Here is a 23,056-nt window from a genome sequence, read left to right on the forward strand (position 1 = left end):
ACACATACCTCTACAGAGAACTTTCCTGAAAATTTTAGTGCACAATCTCTATTTATTTGTTTAACATTTTGGGAAAAGAAATAATAAATTTGGCCTGTACTAAAGTTATGGTTTTATGTCCATAAATATGCTAAATTCTGTAAATAAACAGTGATTGTGTATGTAAATGTGCAGTACTGTATCTCTGTAGAGGATGCGTTCACTTATTTACACTCAGAACATCAACAACAACATGCAATTTGACTGGGGGTGCCAAAACATTTGCATACAACTGAGAGTACTTACCCCTTCTAAAAGTGTCTGACTTTGTCTGTGATTTCTTCTAACGTCTTCTGGCTTGAGGAGAACTGATGTATTGAAATGCTCATGCTTTGGCTTCTAATCCAGTTTCTGCAGGTAGATTAAGATTTTTAAAATTATTTTTATTTATTTGCTTAGTTTTTACTGAACTTCTGTATGCTAAACATCATAAATGTGTGAACAGGGGTCTCCAGAAGCACTGCTAGCACTGCTGTGTCTGATCCACTCAGACCAGCACAACACACACTAACACACCACCACCACGTCAGTGTTACTGCAGTGCTGAGAATGATCCACCACCCAAATAGTACCTGCTCTGTGAGGGTCCATGGGGGTCCTGACCACTGAAGAACAGGGTAAAAGGGGGCTAACAAAGTATCAGAGAAACAGATGGACTACAGTCTGTAACTGTAGAACTACAAAGTGCACCTATATAGTAAGTGGAGCTGATAAAATGGACAATGAGCGTAGAAACAAGGATGTTATGTCTGATCGGTGTGTATATATATATATATATATATATATACATATATATATATATATATATATACACGAAACAATAGTTATTATGTCTTTATCTGAAAAAAAGATATTAGACCAACACTGTCAATCTGTCAATCATTTCGCCAATTCGTTAGGTTTCTGAGCCCGTGCTGGGAGCGAATGAATATGGACGCCTGCAGCAGCGGAGAACGAGACCTTTCCTCAACAAAACAGCGTCTACTGATGCTGTCCTGCTCCTAGAGAAGACGAGGCGATGCGGGTGTCCGCGCTTCTCTGTGCCGCTGTGCTGTGCGCCGTGTTCGTCTCTGCTGTCGAAGGTGAGTCGATTCTTTCCTGCAGACCGCATTATTTGCTGGGTCATCGGCGAAAACCAAAGTAAACCCCATGATACTGCGCTGCGCAAGGAAATGCGTAGCACTTGTTATCTCAACCAGCAACAGGGCCGTGTTAACAAATCTCATCAGATCTGCGGGCCAGGGAGAAAAAGGTCTTACTTCATGTTTAATTAACGTTGTGCTTTAACCCAGACTGACCATTGTTTATTTAAAATGCGCTAAAACGTCAGCAGTAAAATACAGACACTTGTGGTAGACCTTGAAACACTACATGGACACTTATTATTCTAATTTAAACGTCCCCAAGTCCTTCAAGGCTACTATCTGCTTGAACGAGACACCTGACATCCTTTCTTTGCTGCAAGTTCATTGGGGTCATTCTACAGAAACGTCCCTAGCATTTACAGATATATTACATTTGAAAAACATGTTAGGGTTGCAATTTATTCATATTTTAACATGAAACAATAGGTCATTTTTACAGTTACACCTTCTTGAGTCTCAATTTAGCAATATTGGTTTTTAAATCAATCATATAGAATTCCAATCACCACAGAAGAGCTCATCCTCACAGTCATGTGTGAAGGCTGAGGCCATATTTTGAGGTAAAAAACATGTTTTTCTGCCATTTTAACTGCAATAATCTATACATGACTATAGAATCTGTATGATTTAAATGACACAAAGAAAGCAAATGCCAAATAAATATTATAAAATATATAATGAAAGTTGTTGTCCCCAGGAGTCGTGTCACTGGTGTTACTGCATAACAAAAAGTCTCTTATTTTGAAATAAAAGTCACACTGATGACATCACTTGACTTCCTTTTCCCTGTTTTCTGAGGATCTATGAAGAAAAGCACATGGTGAGTCCACTGTGTCTTTCAGTTATCAGAGATTTTCTCATTTAGCTCATGATTTCATATGAAGCTTTTAGCTGAAGTCACTGGTGTGACCGACTTTATTCTGAGGTAATTGTGAAAAAATAGAATATAAATGGATTAAATTCCATATTTTAGTGGATATTCCATGATTGATGATATGTGGTTTGATGCTCTGTAGCAGCCATTTTGTAAAATGCATTTTTATTAAAAATGTCTCTGGTGTTCCCTTTATTATGTGTAACACCAATGAGGACAAGTAACACCAGTGACTCCTATAGACAGATAGAAAAGTGAACGTTTCTGTAGAATGACCCATTAATACTTGGACTCAATTTCTGAGCTGCTGAGCTAATTTTAAGTGTTTATGTTGGTTAACCTGCAGCTGAAATGTATTTTGATGATATGATTGCGAAGAATTGTGTAGAACTGAAGTGTGACTGCTGTTGGGGTAGGAGAGCTGGAGCACATTATGTTGCAGTGCATGCTGGGGACTGTAGTGCAGCACATTGCAAAACAACCTTAATATTAATAGAAAATTAAAATACTTTTGAAGGCCGGATAGGATTGTGTTTTAACACATGGGTCCTAGGGTAAATTCTTCTTCTTCCATTCTTTTTCTTCTGCTATTCTTTTTTTTCTCTCCTTGATGTTTTGATCCGACATTTGGTTTTCATACAGTCTTCGTTAAATTACGATTTTTTTTCCTACAGGAATGAATGGATGTCACGCCCATCTACTGCACTACTGTACTACTGTTCGACTGAACTACTCTGTATCTCTTACACTTATGTCAGGGCAGGCCCCAGGCCATGAATTCAATGTTGTTCTGACCTGCACTCCTCTGTTTGTCTTTTTTTTTCACATCCCTCGTTTCTCCCATGGAGTCCCATTCATTTTTACCCCCCCCCACACAATCCCTGTTATTTCCTAGAGCCACCAGACTGTATTGACTCAGGGCAGGTCCTCAGACTCTAAGGGTGCCTACAGCTCTGTCGGACTAGAAACGTGCCTGTATGTAGAGAAAAGAGACTCTGTCCAGCTTCAAAAAGTTCAGACCATTTTGCTGCAATGGATTCTATGGAAAGCCTTTCAGATCATAAAAGTTAATAAAAGTTTGCGCATTAACACATAATATTTAGTCATGATAACCTGATGAAAAAAAACACCTTCACATTTTTTTGAGGTTTTCCGCCAATGGGAGGCCTCAAATCCGAATATATATATGGATATTCATAATAGAAATTGCTTCACGTATTACAACCGACAAGTCTGTGTGATTCCGGAACAGCACAGTGTGTTTTGCAGACCTCCAGAACAGCACTGTGTGTTTTACAGACCTCCAGAACAGCACTGTGTGTTTTACAGACCTCCAGAACAGCACTGTGTGTTTTACAGACCTCCAGAACAGCACAGTGTTTTTTTACAGACCTCCGGAACAGCACAGTGTTTTTTTACAGACCTCCAGAACAGCACTGTGTGTTTTACAGACCTCCAGAACAGCACAGTGTTTTTTTACAGACCTCCGGAACAGCACAGTGTTTTTTTACAGACCTCCAGAACAGCACTGTGTGTTTTACAGACCTCCAGAACAGCACTGTGTGTTTTACAGACCTCCAGAACAGCACTGTGTGTTTTACAGACCTCCAGAACAGCACAGTGTTCCAGAGGAGAGGAAGTTTATGCTCTGGTTTATGCGCTGAGACGGTGTTGCTAAGCAACAACTTTGACAGCTGTAGGAGACGCTCAAGCCATTTGAACGTTTTTACTTCTTACTTTGCCACAAACAGAAAATGGACATTTTTAAGATCACATTTGACCGACAGCCGATTTGGTCAGACTCTAAATTCCCAAACTGTCAATTGGTCTGTGTGGAGCTGAAGAACGAACTGCCCGCTGTGCAGTGAGTGGGCGGAGCTCGTTACTCTGACGTAGCAACAAGCTGCTTGTTAAGGAACTATAATTTGGTGAAGGAACTGAGAACATTAAAACATATTAAACGCCGCGTTCACGACCCAGTTTATTAATTTATTACTTTATTTGTTTAACTGTTGTATTAAAGCAGTAGAACACTCGAGGAGTGTGTTATCACCAATAACATCACGGCTGTGATGATCTACGGCGACCAAATCACAGCCTTGATGTTATTTCACAATAACACACTCCCTATGTGTTCTATTGCTTAAGTAAACTGCAGAGCAAATGATTCAGGTGTTCCTGTAGACCTTCTGGATTCTCTATGCTGTTGCAGTGTTGGGGAAAAAAAATGAAACAGATCTTAATGAAATGATCATGACCTGCTTTTATTTCTCTGTTTTCACAGATAAACACTCTCTGTATTACCTCTACACTGTCCAGTCCAAGCGTTCTGTCAGTAACGTCTATGAGTTCAGTGCAGTGACTCTGCTGAATGACAGACAGATTGACTCCTACAGCAGTACAGACGGTATCAGGGCTCCTAAACAGGACTGGATGAAGGAGATAAAGGAGAGTGAAAGGGAAAGTGGTACTACTGAGATGAAGGATAACGCAACCTGGTCAAACACCTTCCTCAGCACAGTGATGGAGGCCTTTGGACACAATGATTCAGGTGAGGCAGTGCTTTTTGTCCTCTGGATGAACAGATATTGTATCTTCACTGGATGATAGACCGTGTGCTCAGCCTGATGGAGCCTGATAATCCGTTAATAATCTGACTAATAGATCAATTGGAATAGAATACGTCCATGTAAACACCTCAGTCGGAATAGTCTAGTCTGATTGAGGTCATTCAGGATACAGTTTCTGTCCGACTGAACAAGGTGGGTAATCCTGTAAATAATCCATTAAATAGAAGAGTAATGTCCGTGTAAATACCTGTGTCTGATTACATTCCCTATCACAGTCCATTCTGATCATGTTCATCACGTCATAGTGAAAGTTTATACCGTTCAACATGGCGGAGCAGAAACTGGTCCGCAGAGGAGACGAAGTTTACGCTCTGATCTTTAAAAGACGGCGGTGGGACAGACGTCCAGCTTATGTGTCTCAGAACACGACGTCTTCCTCTCGGCCTTCTTTAATAAGGACATGTGAAGGACGTTTTCCTGAGTCTGACATCATTTTAAAGCAATTAAAAACACAAGCGCTGCTCACTGCTGCTCATCTCACTCTGACTGGACTCACTGGTTGCCATGGTAACGTCTACATGAAGTGGTTCTGTACCCATGCTTGTAATTTTGGATCTAATTACTTGTAGTGAGCATGTAAATGGAGATTATCCATCAGATTGTTGAGTAGAGTGAGAAAAACACCTCAGTCTTCATCTGTAATCAGAATGTATTCAATCGGATTGGCAAAAATCACTGCATGTACAGCCACTGAATCATGTGATTGCCTCTCCATCCAAACCGCATTGTTATAAATATCAATGCTAGATTTTTTTGTGTACTGCTGACTTTGTTTTCCTCCCAATGTTTTCAGCCTGTTTTGAGTTGACGCAACTTCTCAGTTTTCCACCTTTGTGGATCCAGACATCTTTACCTTCTCCCGTACAACTAAATCTGTCTGGCTGCACACCATAGTTGTGTGGCTGGCTTAGGGAACACATGTAACCATGTAGGAGCAGAGCTTTTTGCTATGCAGGCAGCTGTTTTGCGTCATGAGCCCCAAACTGTAACAGGAAAACCTGCATTTTGGTAACTGCCAAGCAGATAATCACAGCAATGATGCCTTGAAGTGGGGAAAATTTACTTTCACTTGGGAATAACAATGAAATCTAAGTTCAGAGAGGAAGAGAAACACAATATAAGTAGCTCCCTGATGTCTCAGAAGCTCCCTGATGTCTCAGAGCCATTAGATGCTGAGATGATTACTTCTTTTGGTTAACTTAATGCTACTAAAGACAAACCAGTTATGCTCTCCTGCCAAACTACTCTGATTGTGTTCCAGTGTCTAACACAGTTCAAAAGAAACCTCTGTAATAAGAAAAACAGCAAGGCCATCGCGAGTAAAGCACAGGTTCCCAACCCTGGTCCTGGAGTAGATAGATAGATAGAACTTCATCGATCCCAAAGGGAAATTGCAGAACCCCCCTGCTCTGCACCGTTTTCTGTTTTCCACCTCTAAAACACCAACTTCAATTCAGCAATGGCTTGTCAATTAAATGCTTAGTTGGATCAGGTGTGTTGGAAGCAAAGGAAACACAGAAATGTGGAGGGCAGGGGGTCCTCTAGGAGCAGGGGGGAGAACCACTGCTGTAAAGAGCATGGACACACAGAATGAAGTACCAAGGCTTTATTGTCATTAAGTGGTAATAGCATAAAATAACAGACCATGCTTAGTTCCAAATGCAGTTTTAAAAATAATTAAAAGGCCTTCATAGTAAATGATTATGAATTTGCTTTAATCACATTATTGTTTTACTGAACACCTTACTGTTAAATGTACATCAGCGTTATATTTTTAATCTTGTCAATATTTTGTGTTTTAGGTCCAGATCAGGGGTGCACAACTCCAGTCCTGGAGGGCAGGTGTCCAGTGATGTACCTGCTGCAACACACATGATTACACTAGGTTATGTGGGTGTGTTTGATTAGGGAAACCTCCAAACTGTGCTGGACACTGGCCCTCCAGGAATGGAGTTGTGCACCCCTGGTCTAGATGTAACATGGAAGGTGATTTGGATCCTTTCCTGATAGTATATTTAATGACAAGTGAAGTAATGATTAAGTGAATAATGAGGAGACGGAGCTGAACGTGTGTCTGTTTATTAGGAGGAGTAACGTTAGCGCGCTCGGCCAAAGCGTTTGGGAAATGGAGACTGAAACTGGGGAGCAGCGACGCTCTGATAAACAGCAGGGGGCGCTCTCAGAGTATTCACAACTCACAGTTTATCATCTTTTTAATATCAGTAACAGTAGCTAACGTCAGCTGTCTGGCTAACTAACCTGATTATTTTGATTATGTGTTTACCTTTCAGCTGTGTGCTTATGGTCGGTTGCTAGGTAACAGATATGACAGTTAACTGTCGACTTTGATCGAGCAGGTTAAGATTCCCTAACTGGAAATAAGATGCTGTAAGATAAGTTTCCTAAATTTAGATCAGATTTGCTTCTGTAATACAAATTAGTGAAAAATCTTATTCTCTATAGACAAAAAGATAGGATGTTTCTGTAAAACGGCCTCTGCTTTCTTTTTAAAACATAAATATCAGAGAAATCGCTGGAAGGGCGTCTTACCCTGCTAAAGCTTCAACCAGAAAGAAGCATGGCTCTTTCTGAAAAGGGTCCCTGGGCACCCTCAGGATGGTGTGTCCGTCTGCTCAGGCCACTGACTGAGATGCCTGGCTGTTATGTATGTATTCATTTGTTTGTTTATTTTTTACAAAGTTGTGGATACTTCTGTAAACAGAAGTTTGAACCATGTAGCTTGACGGACTGGAGCTTTTTGCTCCATCATCAACTTAGCAGTAGTCTAGTCTCAGTTCAACACAGGTTTGGCTAAACCACTAAGTTTAGGGGGTTAACACACAGCTGTGTGTTTAAATGAACCATGACCGCTCTGTAAACACAAGCACAAGCCTACCTGATCCACTGGATGTACCATACAGTTACATCATGATCAGCCCAACCAACACAAGACACTGAATAATAAGGACATCCAACTTAATCAGTTCATATACTTTATATTCACATTTCAACATAAGTTATAATTGCAAACAAAAATTCTGTTCTTAAATGTAAACATCTCTATTTTATTACTACAACTATCAAAATGTTAAAATTGTCTTTGTGTAGTTCAGAGGTCACTAATAGGCGGACCGCGGTCCGAGTCCAGACCCAGACGCTGTCCTATGCGGACCTGAGCCTCTAACAGATAAACTATAGAGAATTATTTAATTTCAACGGGGTGTTGTTATTTCAATCGGCGTAGCTTTTCTAGCTTTACAGTATGGCTTTAGTGGCCCGGGAGACTCAGACCAATCGCATGCATTGTAAATATCACGTGACGCTACTCAGCCAATCAGATCTGTGCATTAAGATGAGCACTGTGATTTGAATGAGTGACGCGCACCCAGGGGAGGGACGTTAGGAATGTTGAAATGTCACTGAATTGTACTTTACAATTACTTTAATTGTATTTGATTTGATGTTCAGATGTCAGCTACGTAAGATGTTGATATACCTACTCTTATTGTATTTGTTTTGAGTCTTGAATGTGTGGACAGGACGCCACACACTTTATTTCATTAATTACATAATTTATGACCGTCACTACATGAAAACCAGTTAAACATTCTGTGCTCCCCAGTGTAAACGCTATGTATGAAGGGTCGTGGTGTGCGAGCTTTAGCAGTCATGCTGCCTTGTCACCCATGTCACTCAGAAGCAGTCAGTGGGGAGAAAAATGACTGACTGGCTTGGAGGATGAAGCAGCATCAGAGTGATTTCCAGCACGAACTTTCTGGAAAGCAGCCCCACGCTCAAAAAGCAAAATCACGTCACTCTGCTCCTGCCGCATCACTCATGTGCTCTGTCAAAAAAAAGAATCAGACAATATCTTGGTATAATTTTCATGCCAGGACTGACAAACAAGGATAAACTAAAACAGCCAAGTTAATTAAGTGACTGAATAAGGCCATCAAGACAGGAACAGATGATCTGTTGTTTTTAATCACATTTTTATGATATTTCATGATACAGGGATTTTATTTCATTTAAAACAGGCATTAGTTAAAGTGATACATTGAATGCAGAGAAACGTTCAATCCGTGCCACATTTGTGGTTGTAAGTATGAAGAGGAAGTATTTTATTATGATCTCAATTTGCTGGAATGATATTTGTACATATGGTTTTGTTTTGTGGAAGGGAAATCTTTCCTTTACATTGTTCCAGTAATTTGTACTGGAAGAAGATAAAGAATAATTAAGACCTTAATTGGGGGGTTTGACTCACTTTCAGACTCACTCTTATTTGGGCTCGATCTCAACTCAGTCTCACTTTCGTTTGGAATTGGCTCGGACTCGGCCCCGTTAGACTCCGTCTTGACTCGGTTTCAACTAGTCATGGTTATGGACTTGTCTTGGACTCGACAAAGATGGTCTTGACTCTAGCCCTGTTTACATCAGAGTAGGATATATTTATTATCAGTTAGGTTATTGGGGTGAATTCTGTCATTCCTAAAAAGGGCAGACAATTCCAGAAAAGACTGAAGTTGTCAATAAAAACAGGCCCCTAACTTTTTACACATGCCACCAGAAGTGAGCTGCTTTGGCATAAGAGGACCATGTGAGAGAAGCCGTCCATTCACTTCAAGCAGAATGACTTGGTCAAGTTTACACCCCACACATATCACTATATTTCAGACAGATGAGTATTTAGGAAGTAACCCAGGAAGCTGTTGTAAGACATCAGTGACTTTATTTAATAGAAAATTTAACAATAAATACACAGAAAGCTCCACAACTAAATATAACGTCAGATCTTCCAGTATTTAATTTGCCATTCTTCACTTTTGTGCACCTGCTGCCACTTCAACTTCCACGCTTCCAGTTACGGCTGTGTTCACCCAGCAAAAGCTGTTTCCAAAGATCTCACCCTATTTTTATGTTCCCCCTCAAGGAGATACTAACATTCGCACAAACAGCTACCCAAACTCAGCTCAGACATTTCTCTCTCATGAGCATCTAAAATGGCTAAAGGAGGTGTTTCTCGGGTGATTAGATAAGATGGAGAAAGTCAAACGAAAGCAAGTGGAAAGAAAAACAGGAACCTTCAAAAGAGTTAAAAAACTGATTAAAGGCTGCAGAGAAAATGTGGCTGGTAACAACCACCTGGAAGAGCTGGTCGACCCCAAAACTGCCCCCATCAGATAAACAGCACTTAAAGCTTTCATCTCTGAGAGAGAGGAGAAAATCAAGCTGCTTCAGATCTGAAAACATCCACAGGTGTTTCTGTCCATCCTTCCACTGTGAGAAGACGACTCAGCAACTCGCTCAAACAGTACTTGAGAAAATAGATAAAAAAGAACATCTGCAGTAGAACACAAACACTGCACGCCTGAGACGTGGCGCGTGGAGTGGTGGTTTATGGACTTATGAGTCTAAATTTGTAACTTAGGATTAGCAGAAAATGTAAAAACAACTTCTAAGACTGAACTTCAGAGGTGTGAAATAAACATCTCTGCAGATTTCTCTGAAAAACTGAAAGTCTTCTGAGAGGAAGGGAAGCTGAGTCTACCAGTGAAACTCTTTCGTGGAGGTCTGGGAGAGTTTAGAGAAACACCTGTTCACACTGAGGAGGGCGGCTGAACGTGCTGTGCTTTGTAAGTGATGATGATTCTGTTCTTCATCTCTGTTTCAGGTGGTCATACTCTTCAGTGGAGACATGGCTGTGAGGGTGTAAAGCGGTTTGATGACTCAGTGATGGGTGTAAATTACACTGATGAATATGCCTATGATGGACAACACTTCATCCATTTTAACTGGACCTTGAAGAAATGGCTGGCTTCAGCTGAAGAGGGCAGAGTGATGGAGGGGAGGTGGAACTCTGGACACGGTCACATCACTGCTCCTCAGAAGTGTGAGAAGTGGTTGAAGATTTATCTCCACTACAAAAATAATACTCAGACCAAACCAGGTGAGTATTTGTATACTTACTATTAAGGATGCACTGATACCAGCACCGTACCGGTCCTGGCACCAGCACCGGTTCTTAAATGCAATATTGGTATCAGTGATGGGGATAACGATACCATGAAGGAATTTCTTCAAACGACTGAGCCAGGCTCCTTTCAGTAATCACTCTCCCACTGTGGAGTCCGTTACAGTCTGAGTTAATGTTAGTGCTGGTTGTTATTGAGGGAGTGAACATTAGACAGACATGGAAGGAACCGCTGATCACTAAGATTAATGATAGCTTTTAGCCTTGGTTTAAACTTTACCATAGCAGCCCGCTAGCTGGCCTATTGTGTCCACTAGCTCCGCCTGCGGTGCACCTTGTTCGGTCAGCTGCTTTAGATGGTGGCGTGGTCTTGGGGTCTGACCTATTTGTCATACAGAACACTGCTTTCACCAAACAAAATATTGAAAAAGTGGAATTGTATAAATATTAGGATTTATAAGCTGGTTAGGCTAGAAAGTGTTAGTATCGGTATCTGTACTCTGTATTAGCCAATTCTTAAGGTTCTGTGTCGGTATCAATATCGGAAGGGAAAAAGTGGTATCAGTGTACCCTGCTTGCCAAAATCTGGCTGCGTTATCATTATTATTGTTGATGTTGTTGTTGTTGGTAGGTAAAGGTAGACATTAAGGGCTGCCACGATTTGCCTTGTTTACTCAGTCTATGCATGATTTGTTATAGTTCAGTTAAGTTCATTTTATTGACTTTTACAAAAACCTCTGTGGTTGCAGTTTCTATTTAAACACAAGAAATCAATTCAAAACAGTGAAATCACGACTGAATCTCCAAAGTAATAATACTTATTTAAGAATCACGGCCAGGAAGAAGCTCCTGGTAAAAACCTAGAGATCTCCACCTGAAACCAAGATTACAGGAGATTAAATAGCCCCCAGAAAGGGTGTTGGTTCATTTCATTGGTCAACAGAGCACAAAGAATTTATAATGCATTTGTTATTCCTAATTGTGACATAAATAAACAAGTGTTAATATATATACATAATAATAAACGAAAGCGGAAGTATGTTTATGGTCAAAACACTGAGCCTCTCTCATCTGGTATCTTAAGGGAGTGCTAACCTTCAGTCACATGAACATAAACAGCCAACCATCACATTATCAGCTGGCTGGTCTTCAGTTGAAGCAACAGAGATAAAATTTATGCCCAAATGAAAGGAGGAAATGGTCAACACTTAATTTGACATCAACACACCCCAAAACTTCAGGTTGACCTTCAGAGCCACAGTTAGCATGTACACAGAGAGGGCAGTGAAAGTTCCCTGTTCATCCAAGAGTGTTGTGTGATTAACCATAAAATCAACTATTAATAAGTATTATTACTGTTTTTTACAGTCATACTTGATTATTAACAAAGCCATAACATAAAAAAATCTGTAAAACTATAACAATTTCACAAAGACATTGTGCTGCCCATTTGGCACTGTAGTTTTATTTATTTATTTATTTATTTATTTATTTATTTATTTATTACTTACTTACTTACTTGCTTACTTACTTACTGGGATCTGAATCCTGATTGAATATTAAGTTTTGCTTTCTTTCTTCCCAGGTAATGTATTTGTGTTTGCGAAGAAATCTGTAACTGGCTTAATCAATCTGACCCTGACCTGCCTGGCCACAAGGCTTCTACCCCAAAGACGTGGAGATTAAACTGAGCAAGTTCACCACTTCACTGCCTGAACATCTACTAACATCTTCAGGAGTCAGACCCAATGATGATGGAACCTACCAGCTGAGGAAGAGTGTGGAGATCCAGGAGGACGAAGCAGCAGATTATGACTGTTATGTGACTCACAGCTCCATCAACACACCAGTAATTAAACAGTGGGGTGAGTATATCTGTGTTTTTAACATTGATTTTAGTTTACTGTATTTGACAGACACTCAGAACATTCATATCGAGTATGCTGTAACTAAGTTAATAGTACCAGCATGTATTCATGGCTAACACAGCCAACATGGGAACCACCAGAGCTGCTAGAGTCTCTAGAGCTCCATCTCTGTTGGCTGATCTGCACCGTTTTGACCACCATTGAGCTTCACGCTGTACCACGCTGTGCAAACCTCACCTGCATGATCTGACCCTCCTGCCGCTGCTGCTGCTGCATAAACTGAAACTTCCTAATTAACCATTGCTTCACCTGTTTTTTCCCGTTTTGTATTCTAATATTTTATACTAATGTTGTTTGCTATCCAGTCTTGACCAGAGGAGGATGGGTTCCCCTTTGGGTCTTGGTTCCTCTCAGTGTCTCAGAGTTTTTCCTTGCCACTCATGGGGGCTCGGACCTGGATTTTTCTGTAAAGCTGCTTTGTGACAACACGTGTTGTAAAAAGCGCTACATAAATAAACTTTGACTTGACTAACTGAGTTTAACATTTTCACTGGGATTCTTTTTTTCTCTTTGATTGAAGATGGGAAATACAACGACTGTACAAATGACAGCTCTCTGAGTTCAACACTCATAGTAGTGTTTTCAGTGATAGCTGTGGTCCTCTTGGTCACCCTGGTGATCTGTTTCCGCAAAAGGAATGGAATAATCTGTGAGTAGCGCTACATTACATCATTACATTACCTCATCTGACTGAAAGCATACTGAGCCCTGTCTTTGACCAAATTACTGCAACACCACATATACCTGAAATTGTGTTGGGTGTTTCAGTATATCTTTCCGTTAATTGCATTAATTCATTCTGTTTCACTGAACCACAAATATTCATACCAACATTCCAAAAAAACAGTGTAATGTACAGTATAGCTTACAACGTGTTTATTAATCTCGGCCACGTTTTCCAGGAAATGGAGTCAGTATGAAATAACAAATCGTGCCAGTGAAGGTATGTTGTATCTTCTACCTTGAAATAGTTAAGTAATTATGTGTGTGTGTGTGTGTGTGTGTATGTATGTATATATATATATATATATATATATATATATATATATATACACACACACACACACACACACACACACACACTGATCAGGCATAACATTCTGACCACCTCCTTGTTTCTACACTCATTGTCCATTTTATCAGCTCCACTTACTATATAGGAGCACTTTGTAGTTCTACAGTTACAGACTGTAGTCCATCTGTTTCTCTGATACTTTGTTAGCCCCCTTTTACCCTGTTCTTCAGTGGTCAGGACCCCCATGGACCCTCACAGAGCAGGTACTATTTGGGTGGTGGATCATTCTCAGCACTGCAGTAACACTGACGTGGTGGTGGTGTGTTAGTGTGTGTTGTGCTGGTCTGAGTGGATCAGATACAGCAGTGCTGCTGGAGTTTTTAAACGCTGTGTCCACTCACTGTCCACTCTATTAGACACTCCTACCTTGTCAGTCCACCTTGTAGATGTAAAGTCAGAGACGATAGCTCATCTGCTGCTGCACAGTTTGTGTTGGTCATCCTCTAGTCCTTCATCAGTGGTCACAGGACGCTGCCCACAGGACGCTGTTGGCTGGATATTTTTGGTTGGTGGACTATTCTCAGTCCAGCAGTGACACTGAGGTGTTTACAAACTCCAGCAGCACTGCTGAGTCTGATCCACTCACACCAGTAGGTGGGTCAGTAGGTGGAGCTGATTAAATGGACTGAGCGTAGAAACAAGGAGGTGGTCATAATGTTATGTCTGATCGGTGTATTGTGTGTGTGTGTGTGTATTATTATTATATACTTATTATTATTATTATTACTACTATTATACAACCCCATTTCCAAAAAAGTTAGGATGCTGTGTAAAATGTAAATAAATGTAAAAAAAACAGAATACAATGATTTGCAAATCTCATAGATCCATATTTAATTCACAGTAGAACATAGAGCACATATCAGACGTTGAAAATGAGACATTTTACCATTTCGTGAAAAACACTAACTCATTTAGAACTTGATGGCAGCAACACATCTTAAAGTTGGCACAGGGCCGCATGTAGCATCCATCTACCACTGTGTAGCATCCCCTCTTCTTTTAGCTACAGGAGAGGAATGTTGTCCCATTCCTGTCTGATGTAGGATTCTAAAAGTCGTGGGTCTTCTTTGCTGCATTTTTTGTTTCATGATGTGCCAAATGTTTTTTATTGGTGAAAGATCTGGACTGCAGGCAGGTCAGTTCAGCACCCAGACTCTTCTTCTGTGAAGCCATGCTGTTGTGATGGATGCAGTATGTGGTTTAGCATTCAATACTGACCGTCGGCCTTGTCCCTTGTATACAGGGATTTCTCCAGATCCTGTTGATATTATGTACTGTAGATGGTGGGAAATTCAAAGTCTTCGAAATATTACGTTGAATATTTTTCTGAAATTTTTCACAGATTGGTGAACCTCTGACCATCTTTACTTCTGAGAGACTGCCTCTCTAAAATGCCCTTTTTATATCCAGTCATGTGAGTTAGTTGCAAATTTCTCCTCTAGACGTTTTTTATTAGTACCACCTACTTTTCCAGCCTTTTGTTGCTCTTGTCCCAGCTTTTTTGAGATGTGTTGCTGCCATCAAATCCTAAATGAGTTAATGTTTTTTCATGAAATGGTAAAATGTCTCACTTTCAACATCTGATATGTGTTCTATGTTCTATTGTGAATGAAATATGTTGTATAACTAAAATTCAAATCCTCAGCCACATTTGGAAACACACTGCAGGAGTTAATGGTTTGTTTTCTTATTGCTGTGTTTTTTAATCTTCTCCTCTTCTACTGTTTTCCAGGTTATGGAGACATTAATGTAGCAGGAAATGGCATCAGTGAGGTGTCTCCCACCACTTAGCCACCTGTTTTCATCATGTGAACAAGTTATGAAGACCGTTATTTAAAACGTTTCAGCACTTCATGGTACATTTTAAATAAGTTAAATAAGGGAAAGTGATCATGTTGCTGCCTGGACTGGTGGCAGTATAGTGTTGCCTGCTGTGCTGAGCAGTGCCTTGGGCAGGGGAGGGCTGAGTGCCTTGCTCACGGACACAACCAGGGCTTCGTCATTTTTGTCACTGGGCTTTTAGCCCACGACCTTCTGGATCACCCCTCTTGCCACTAGAATACCATTTTCAGGATGTATAATAATTGTATTTGATATTGTCTCAAGATTTTTGAAGATCCCTTTTGATAAGCTGCGACTGACCTATTGCAAAGACCTACCTAGTTATTGCTGCTGTGCCCATCAGACTACCTGGTAGTGTCCATAACACTTTTACTAACAGACTAAGAAGTTCAGCATCACAAAGAAAAATATAGAAGCACACAGGAGGAGAACATCTGAAGCATTTTTCATCCCAAAATAAAACACTTTCAGACTGTTTAGTGCAGACAAATTTGTTTGACTGTTGACAAATTACGAATGTAGATCAATTTAAAGTGAATGAATCTGGATTCAGGAAACCATGTTTACGTTACATAAAGCACCAGCGTTAGATGCTGAGGAGGACTCATGGTCATTTATAGGAGGTCAGAGTTGAATGAAACTACACAAAGCATGGCTTTTGTACATTAGCATGGCACAAGTACATTAATATTTATTTTTATACTCATTTTTAATGCAAAGGCTTATGCTGCTGTTTAAACTTTATCAAGCTTCAGCAGCCAAGAAACAGTAACTAGTTAGCCAGCTAATCTTAATTAGTGATGGTGCATTGCAGAACACCATTGTTATTCAATGTATAACCTTTTCCTTATTATTCTTCTTCTTTTTCTTCTTAAGATATTCTTAGTGATTATATACAGCTTTTGATACAGTCTTCGTTAAATTACGTATTTTTTACCATGGGGTGCAGAAGTGGGACCCCTATCCACTGTACCTCTGCTCGACTCACATATATTATGTCAGGGGAGGACACAGAGCATGATTTCAGTGTTCTGACCTGCCCTCATCCGTTTGTCATTATTTTTCATCCCGCGCTCCTCCCATAGACTTCCGTTCATTTTTGCCCCCTCACAAGCCCAATTATTTCCCTGGCCTGACAGCCACCAAACTACATGTAATCATTGAGGGCAGGTCTCTAATCCACAGCCATACTGACCTGCACTCCTCTATGTGCCATTTTTTCATCCTTCTTTCCTCCCATTAACTCCCATTCATTGTTGCTTCTATCCAAGCCCTATTGTTACTTTGCCCGGCAGCCACCAAACTACACTATATTGCCAAAAGTATTCGCTCGTCTGCCTTCACACACATATGAACTTGAGTGACATCCCATTCTTAATCCATAGGGCTTAATATGATGTTGTCCCACCCTTTGCAGCTATAACAGCTTCAACTCTTCTGGGAAGGCTTTCCACAAGGTTTAGGAGTGTTTATGGGAATTTTTGACCATTCTTCCAGAAGCGCATTTGTGAGGTCAGACACTGATGTTGGACGAGAAGTTCTGGCTCGCAGTCGCCGCTATAATTCATCCCAAAGGCATTCTGTCGGGTTGAGGTCAGGACTCTGTGCAGGCCAGTCAAGTTCTTCCACACCAAACCCGCTCATCCATGTCTTTATGGACCTTGCTTTGTGCACTGGTGCGCACGGTACCACGCTGGAGTTCACTGAGCTCCTGAGAGCCCCATTCTTTCACTAATGTTTGTAGAAGCAGTCTGCAGGCCTGGGTGCTTGATTTTATACACCTGTGGCCATGGAAGTGATTGGAACACCTGAATTCAATGATTTGGATTATTTTGACATTATTTGGTGAGTGAATACTTTTGGCAATATAGTGTACATGTAATCATATAGGCCTGGTCCCCACTCTAATCCACAGTCATACTGACCGCACTCCTCTGTGTCGTTTTTTCATCCTTTGTTTTTCCTATAGACTTTTATTCAGTTCACACAACACCTTGCAACTACTTGGCAAAAGAAATAAGAAAACACTATGTACACCATGGCATCTTCTTGGCAACACCTTAACAACCAACCCCCTAAGCAACCGCCTAGTAACACCTTAACCACCGCCTCGCAAGAAGCTGCACAATCACTCTGCATTTTCTTCAGGAAATGCACTATTCTAGTGTTTTTCACTATTTATTAGACATCATATTAAAATGATCCTTAGCAAATACCGGTACCCAGATAAAGTTCAACTTACCTTAGAATCTGTTTAATTGTCTCTGTTAATACTTTTGACACTGAGCTATGAGTTTGGTCTTGAAGGTGTTATGTAACAATACGTATCACACATAAACTGAGATGAATAACAAACTAGGCAGCATTAAGATTTTCAACTCGAGATGAAAGGACAGTCATGTTGCCATTCCTGAAGGGGATAAATGCCCATCTACGTAGCAAATACAATAAGAGTTCTCTATGAAACAGGTCCATAGATAAACTGGCTATCGTTGCGTCCAAAACATTCATGAACCATATCGTGTGTACGTTGTCATAGCTATATTATATGGCTGCATTTGTGGTCTGGTGCTGCCCTCTGCTGGTCTTTTGTGTTTATTTATGATTGTTTACCTTGTGATCTGATATTTTGGAATTAAGGAGCAGCTTTAAGTATTAAACAGACCTGATGTTTTGTTAGTGGTTGGACTCTAACTGAAACTTGCACAATGATAGATTTTTGACAAATAGCTTTAACTATGAGTCACAATCATGTAGGGCTGCGTGATGATTATTTATTTTTTTAATGTTTTTTTCCTGTTTACTTGCTGAGGGAGGAAGACTGGTACAATCTGTATCTTATGTTTTTATTTTGAGCTACTAAAGGTATCCCATGGTGCTTTTTGGAGGTTTTGTTTATTTTTTACAGCTCACTTTGAAGCCACATTCTTGTGACTTTTACCTGCAATGCCTAAAAATACAAGCTACTTAATTTGAGTATCTGTTGTTCTGGTCTATTTGTTTTGTGTTGCTACCTCAAATCCCTTAACTAGAGCTTGGGAACTTTTAAACCTAATGAAAAGGGGTCGTAACACAAGTTGGGGATGAGTCAAACTTGTTTGTAAACACCTCAGTGTCACTGCTGGACTGAGAATAGTCCACCAACCAAAAGTATCCAGCCAACAGCGTCCTGTGGGCAGCGTCCTGTGACCACTGATAAAATTATTTCCATAAATAAATAAAAGTTCAGCAGTGTTGTGTCCATGTCTGCACACTGGGCTGCAGGACAAGTGAATGACCACCAGAGGGCTCTCTATGTGGACTGCTGAACTGCTGTTATGTGTGGTTGTCATAAAGAAAATGGTTCTATATAGAACCATGAACACTCCAAGAACACTTTGCATGACAAAATGGTTCTTCAGATTGATGGAGAGTGTGTTGCATATGGTTGTACATAGAACCTTTTTGAAAAGGGTTCTTAATAGCCCCAAAAAGGGTTCTTCTATTGTTTTGATGTCAAGCTTGTAACAATAAAAGAACCCTTTTTGGTGCTACCTTCTTAAAAAACTTGGTTCTTCAAGGGTTCTTTAGCAAAGGCCATGGTTATATATAGAACCATGGCCACTCAAAGAACCCTTTTCATGATTAAAGGGTTTTTACATCATGAAAAGTTCTTCAGATTGATGAAGAATGTGTTGCACACAGAATGTGTTCTACAGAACCTTTTTAAAAATGGTTCTACACAGCACCAAAAAGCGTTCTACTGTTGAATCTTTTTCAAAAATGTCTATGTAGAACCATATACAGCACATTCTTCAGCAACCTGAAGAACCCTTTCACAATGCACAAAACCCTTGAATCATGTAAAGGGTGATCTTTAAGTGTGTATATAGAACCATATACAGCACATTCTCCATCATGACATACTTTGCACAGTTTAATAGCTCTTCAGATTGGTTGAGAATGTCTTGTATGTGGTTCTATATAGCACCAAGAAGGGTTCTGCTATTGTAACGATGTCAAGCTTGTAACAATAGAAGAACCCTTTTGGTGCTATATAGAACCATACAGCACATTCTCCATCAATCTGAAGAGCTATTTCATGATGCAAAGAACGCTTTAATCATGTAAAGGGTTCCTTGCGTCTTCATGGTTCTATATAGAAGCTAGGGGTGGGAATCTCCAGACACCTTACGATTCGATTCAATTACGATTCAGAGGCTGCGATGCGATGCATTTTTATTTTCCTACTGTCTTCGTATTTGTAATGACCCATAATGCATTTACGTCCAATATCTTTTATTAATAAATCAAATGGAAGTGATGTGGCAAGTGAACTGGAAGATTATCATTCACCGCTGTTGTTTGGAGTGAATGAGACGCTGCTGCCACTCATCTGTGATAAAATGCGCAGTTCTCGGCTCCAAAGTATGCAACATAGAGCGAAAGACCTGGTTCGCAATGACTGAGAACATAGCAACGAAGTCTCGCCGAGCGAGTAGCGAACAGACGAACATTTGGAGACTAGTGGATTTATTCGCATTTATAAGCAGCACAGTGGCTTTCCTGGTACGTTAAATCTGCAACGAGACACTGTCACACACTAAAAAGTTGCGAAGATGAAGTCGCTTCTCTTTCTAATTTTCCCGTTCCACCTTAAATAGTGCCGCCTTTACAATCTGGCACCTCAGGCACCATTTAAGGTGGAATGGGAAAATCTGAACAAGAAGCTGGTGAACAAGAAGCAACTTAAGCCTCGTAAATCAGTCGAACGTTGAGGCACATTTTACAATAAGCTGCTCCACTTCTGAGGAAAAGTTTTCTGGCGGAGATGGGAGAAAAGCGGCTAAAGCTAAAGCAGAGCGAAGTAAATCTGTGTTTTTGTTTATATTGTTTAGTCTATACTAGGACATTATCACACACTGAGACATACTGGACATTAAATGTTGTGGCTCCCAAGCTGGTTTGATTCATGTTAAAGGACAAAATGGCTCTTCTTAACATTTGTGTTGTGACTCCTGATCTAACCTGGCTTTAATGCAGAGGGAGCTGGTCGGATTTCTCACTAATCCAGTGGTGTTTTTGTTATGTGCCGCCACAGACTGTCCGGGCGCTGCACTTCCACATTTCCACGTTCCGCCTTTTGCGTTCCGTCAACATTACGTTATAAATTAAATATTTAGAAAATCGATTTTTGACATTTGTGAATCGATTCAGAATCGTTTTTTTTTCCCGCACCCCTAATAGAAACATTTTCTTTAGTAAAGAACCCTTGAAGAACCACACAGTGAACAGTAGATCAGAGCTGAAGCTGATCTGAAGTGTAACTGACGTTTAAATCAATATAAATATAGCTTTTGCTCATCTAAACAATGAAATCCAATCAAAGTGTTTATTTTACTGCTCACTACCACATTGAGTACATTGTTACAGTGCACGAGCACACTAGTCTCCTATCATTCAGTCATTTATACTGAAATAGCTAATAATCAATGGGTGTTTGTGCATCTCCTAATTAGACTACCCACAATTACACTGTTCCACCACTAGAGGGTTTCTGTATAATGATGAATCATGGTGAATCATGTTTTTTGCACAAACTGTGCATATTGTGCATTTTATGCTTAAAGACTGTGAACTGTGGCAGGGTGGTACCTTTCCATGCTCTTGTGCTAACGAGCTAAAAAGTCTTGAAAATGTAGACACACACAGAGGTACAGAGCCCTGCTGGTGACATTCGATAGAAATAAAAATAATTCGTATTAGGATCTCGTTCCTACACCTTACTAAGTCGTGGTCACGCGTTAGGATCTCGTTCCTATGCCTTACTAAGTCGTGGCCACTCATTCGGATCTCGTTCATATGCCTTACTACGTTGTGGCCACAGCCACCGTGTTCAAATGATGGAGAAAACTAAAAATCAACAAAAACGGGGAAACATGTTTGTCTTTGGACAGCGTCGATATTAGAGAACGTTTTATTATTTGAAAATAAAGGTCCGGTGTTTTTCAGTGCAGATATACATCTGAGTAAATGTAACCATACAGCTTCGTACTGAGTTCAGAGGGAGCTTATCAGCTTTTTCCTGAAAGTCTTATCACTGATAGTACTGTGGGAGATGGAACACGTCCAAGTGCCTTAATGTTTATCTGCAAACAGATTTTTACTTAGGATAAAACTAATATGTGACTGTTTATGTTGTGAAAAGTCACACGGGGCGGAGCTTATCCACCTAAAATGTTTTCCAAATTGATCTTGTAGAGTGCCCTTCACACAGCTTCTTTTGGAGTAATATGGTCAACTATTTATAAGCTGTTGAAATTTTTTATTCCAAAAAATATCAAAGAAATAATCCAGACATAAGAGTGGCCAACTGAATTTGTGTAGAGCAGGTAATTATATACTTACTGATTTATGTTTCATCACTGTCCAGAGAAAAACATGTATCTCCATTTTTTTAAATCTTTATTTGTCTAGATCATTTGAGTGCAGCAGCTGTCGTTTACATTGTGTGAGAAGTTCACGAAGATTGGACCAACAGAAATGCTTCAAACATGCCTGGAATAAAACCTCTTCACATTAACTTACACTGAAAGTAGGGAACATTTTTGCCCAGCATTTTGGAAATACTTGTTTTTGTCTGGACAGTGATGATATGTATTATTTACTTATTTAGATCATGATTGATTCACAACCCATTGATTATTCCCCCCAAATTAATGGCATTTAGCAGACACTCTAATCCAGAGCGACTTCCAATTTGACCATTTTACACATGTAGGTGAAGACAGAGTTAGGAGTCTTGCCCAAGGACTCTTATTGGTATAGTGCAGGGTGCTTACCCAGGTGGGGGGATTGAACGCCAGTCCACAGCATAGAAGCCAGAAGGGTCACCCACTACACTATAGCAACCACAAACATGATGTGCATTATTTCAAAATGAATTCCCCAATTTTTTATTTCATAATTTCAAAAATGTAGCCACCAAGTTTAAACTGGCTGAGGATAACTGACATTAAACATGGCTGGTATGTTGATCTCAGGACTCTCCACTTGTCTTTGGACACGTTACACCTTCTTTTGTCACTAAGCAGCACAACTCCAACAATAAAAACCATACAAGCAAGTAAATCCAGCAATGAAAACAAGTAAATCTCTGTACTAAATTATACATTCAGTTGATCCAAAATGGTTAAGCTATGTGACTCAAGCAACTGTACTGTTTTAGTTGTTCAAGTTTTTCCCTTTTCAAAGTTTCAAAGTTTTATGGTTTTACATTAGAAAGTCCTTTTCAAGTCAAGGAAGTTTATATATAAAAAACATGATGAAGACAATAGATTTGAAAGGGATCATTAAATTAAAAATCAAACTAGAAATTAAATTATGATAATTAAAAGCCTAATTAAAAATGTAATAATTAAATTAGGATAATAAAGTGCTGTTACAGAGGAAAAGGTCTAGAAACACTAACAGTGTTTAAACTGAGCTGAAAGCTGCTCAAATAGGAATGTTTTGAGCCTGGATTAAAGCGTCTACACTCTCAGAAATAATGGTCTTAAACTGTCTC

General features: G+C 40.0%; 1 protein-coding gene across 1 annotated transcript; it reads left to right on the plus strand.

Annotated features, from left to right (window-relative positions):
- The first annotated feature begins 1,057 nt into the window (after positions 1 to 1,057).
- Positions 1,058 to 15,459, plus strand: LOC118801128 (zinc-alpha-2-glycoprotein-like). Its single transcript, XM_036561294.1, has 6 exons — positions 1,058 to 1,121; positions 4,343 to 4,609; positions 10,363 to 10,638; positions 12,321 to 12,527; positions 13,111 to 13,239; positions 15,401 to 15,459. Exons 1-6 carry the CDS (start codon positions 1,058 to 1,060, stop codon positions 15,457 to 15,459), a joined length of 1,002 nt encoding a protein of 333 aa, XP_036417187.1.
- Positions 15,460 to 23,056: the final 7,597 nt, after the last annotated feature.

The sequence above is a fragment of the Colossoma macropomum genome, unplaced genomic scaffold, assembly GCF_904425465.1.
Source record: "Colossoma macropomum unplaced genomic scaffold, Colossoma_macropomum, whole genome shotgun sequence".
In the NCBI taxonomy this organism is placed as follows: domain Eukaryota; kingdom Metazoa; phylum Chordata; class Actinopteri; order Characiformes; family Serrasalmidae; genus Colossoma; species Colossoma macropomum.

Excerpts from the sequence above, each read along its gene's own strand:
- LOC118801128 (XM_036561294.1), top strand. The coding sequence starts at position 1,058 with ATGCGGGTGTCCGCGCTTCTCTGTGCCGCTGTGCTGTGCGCCGTGTTC. Across the intron at positions 4,610-10,362 it reads CTTTGGACACAATGATTCAG|GTGGTCATACTCTTCAGTGG; the intron begins GTGAGGCAGTGC and ends TCTCTGTTTCAG. Across the intron at positions 13,240-15,400 it reads CAAAAGGAATGGAATAATCT|GTTATGGAGACATTAATGTA; the intron begins GTGAGTAGCGCT and ends ACTGTTTTCCAG.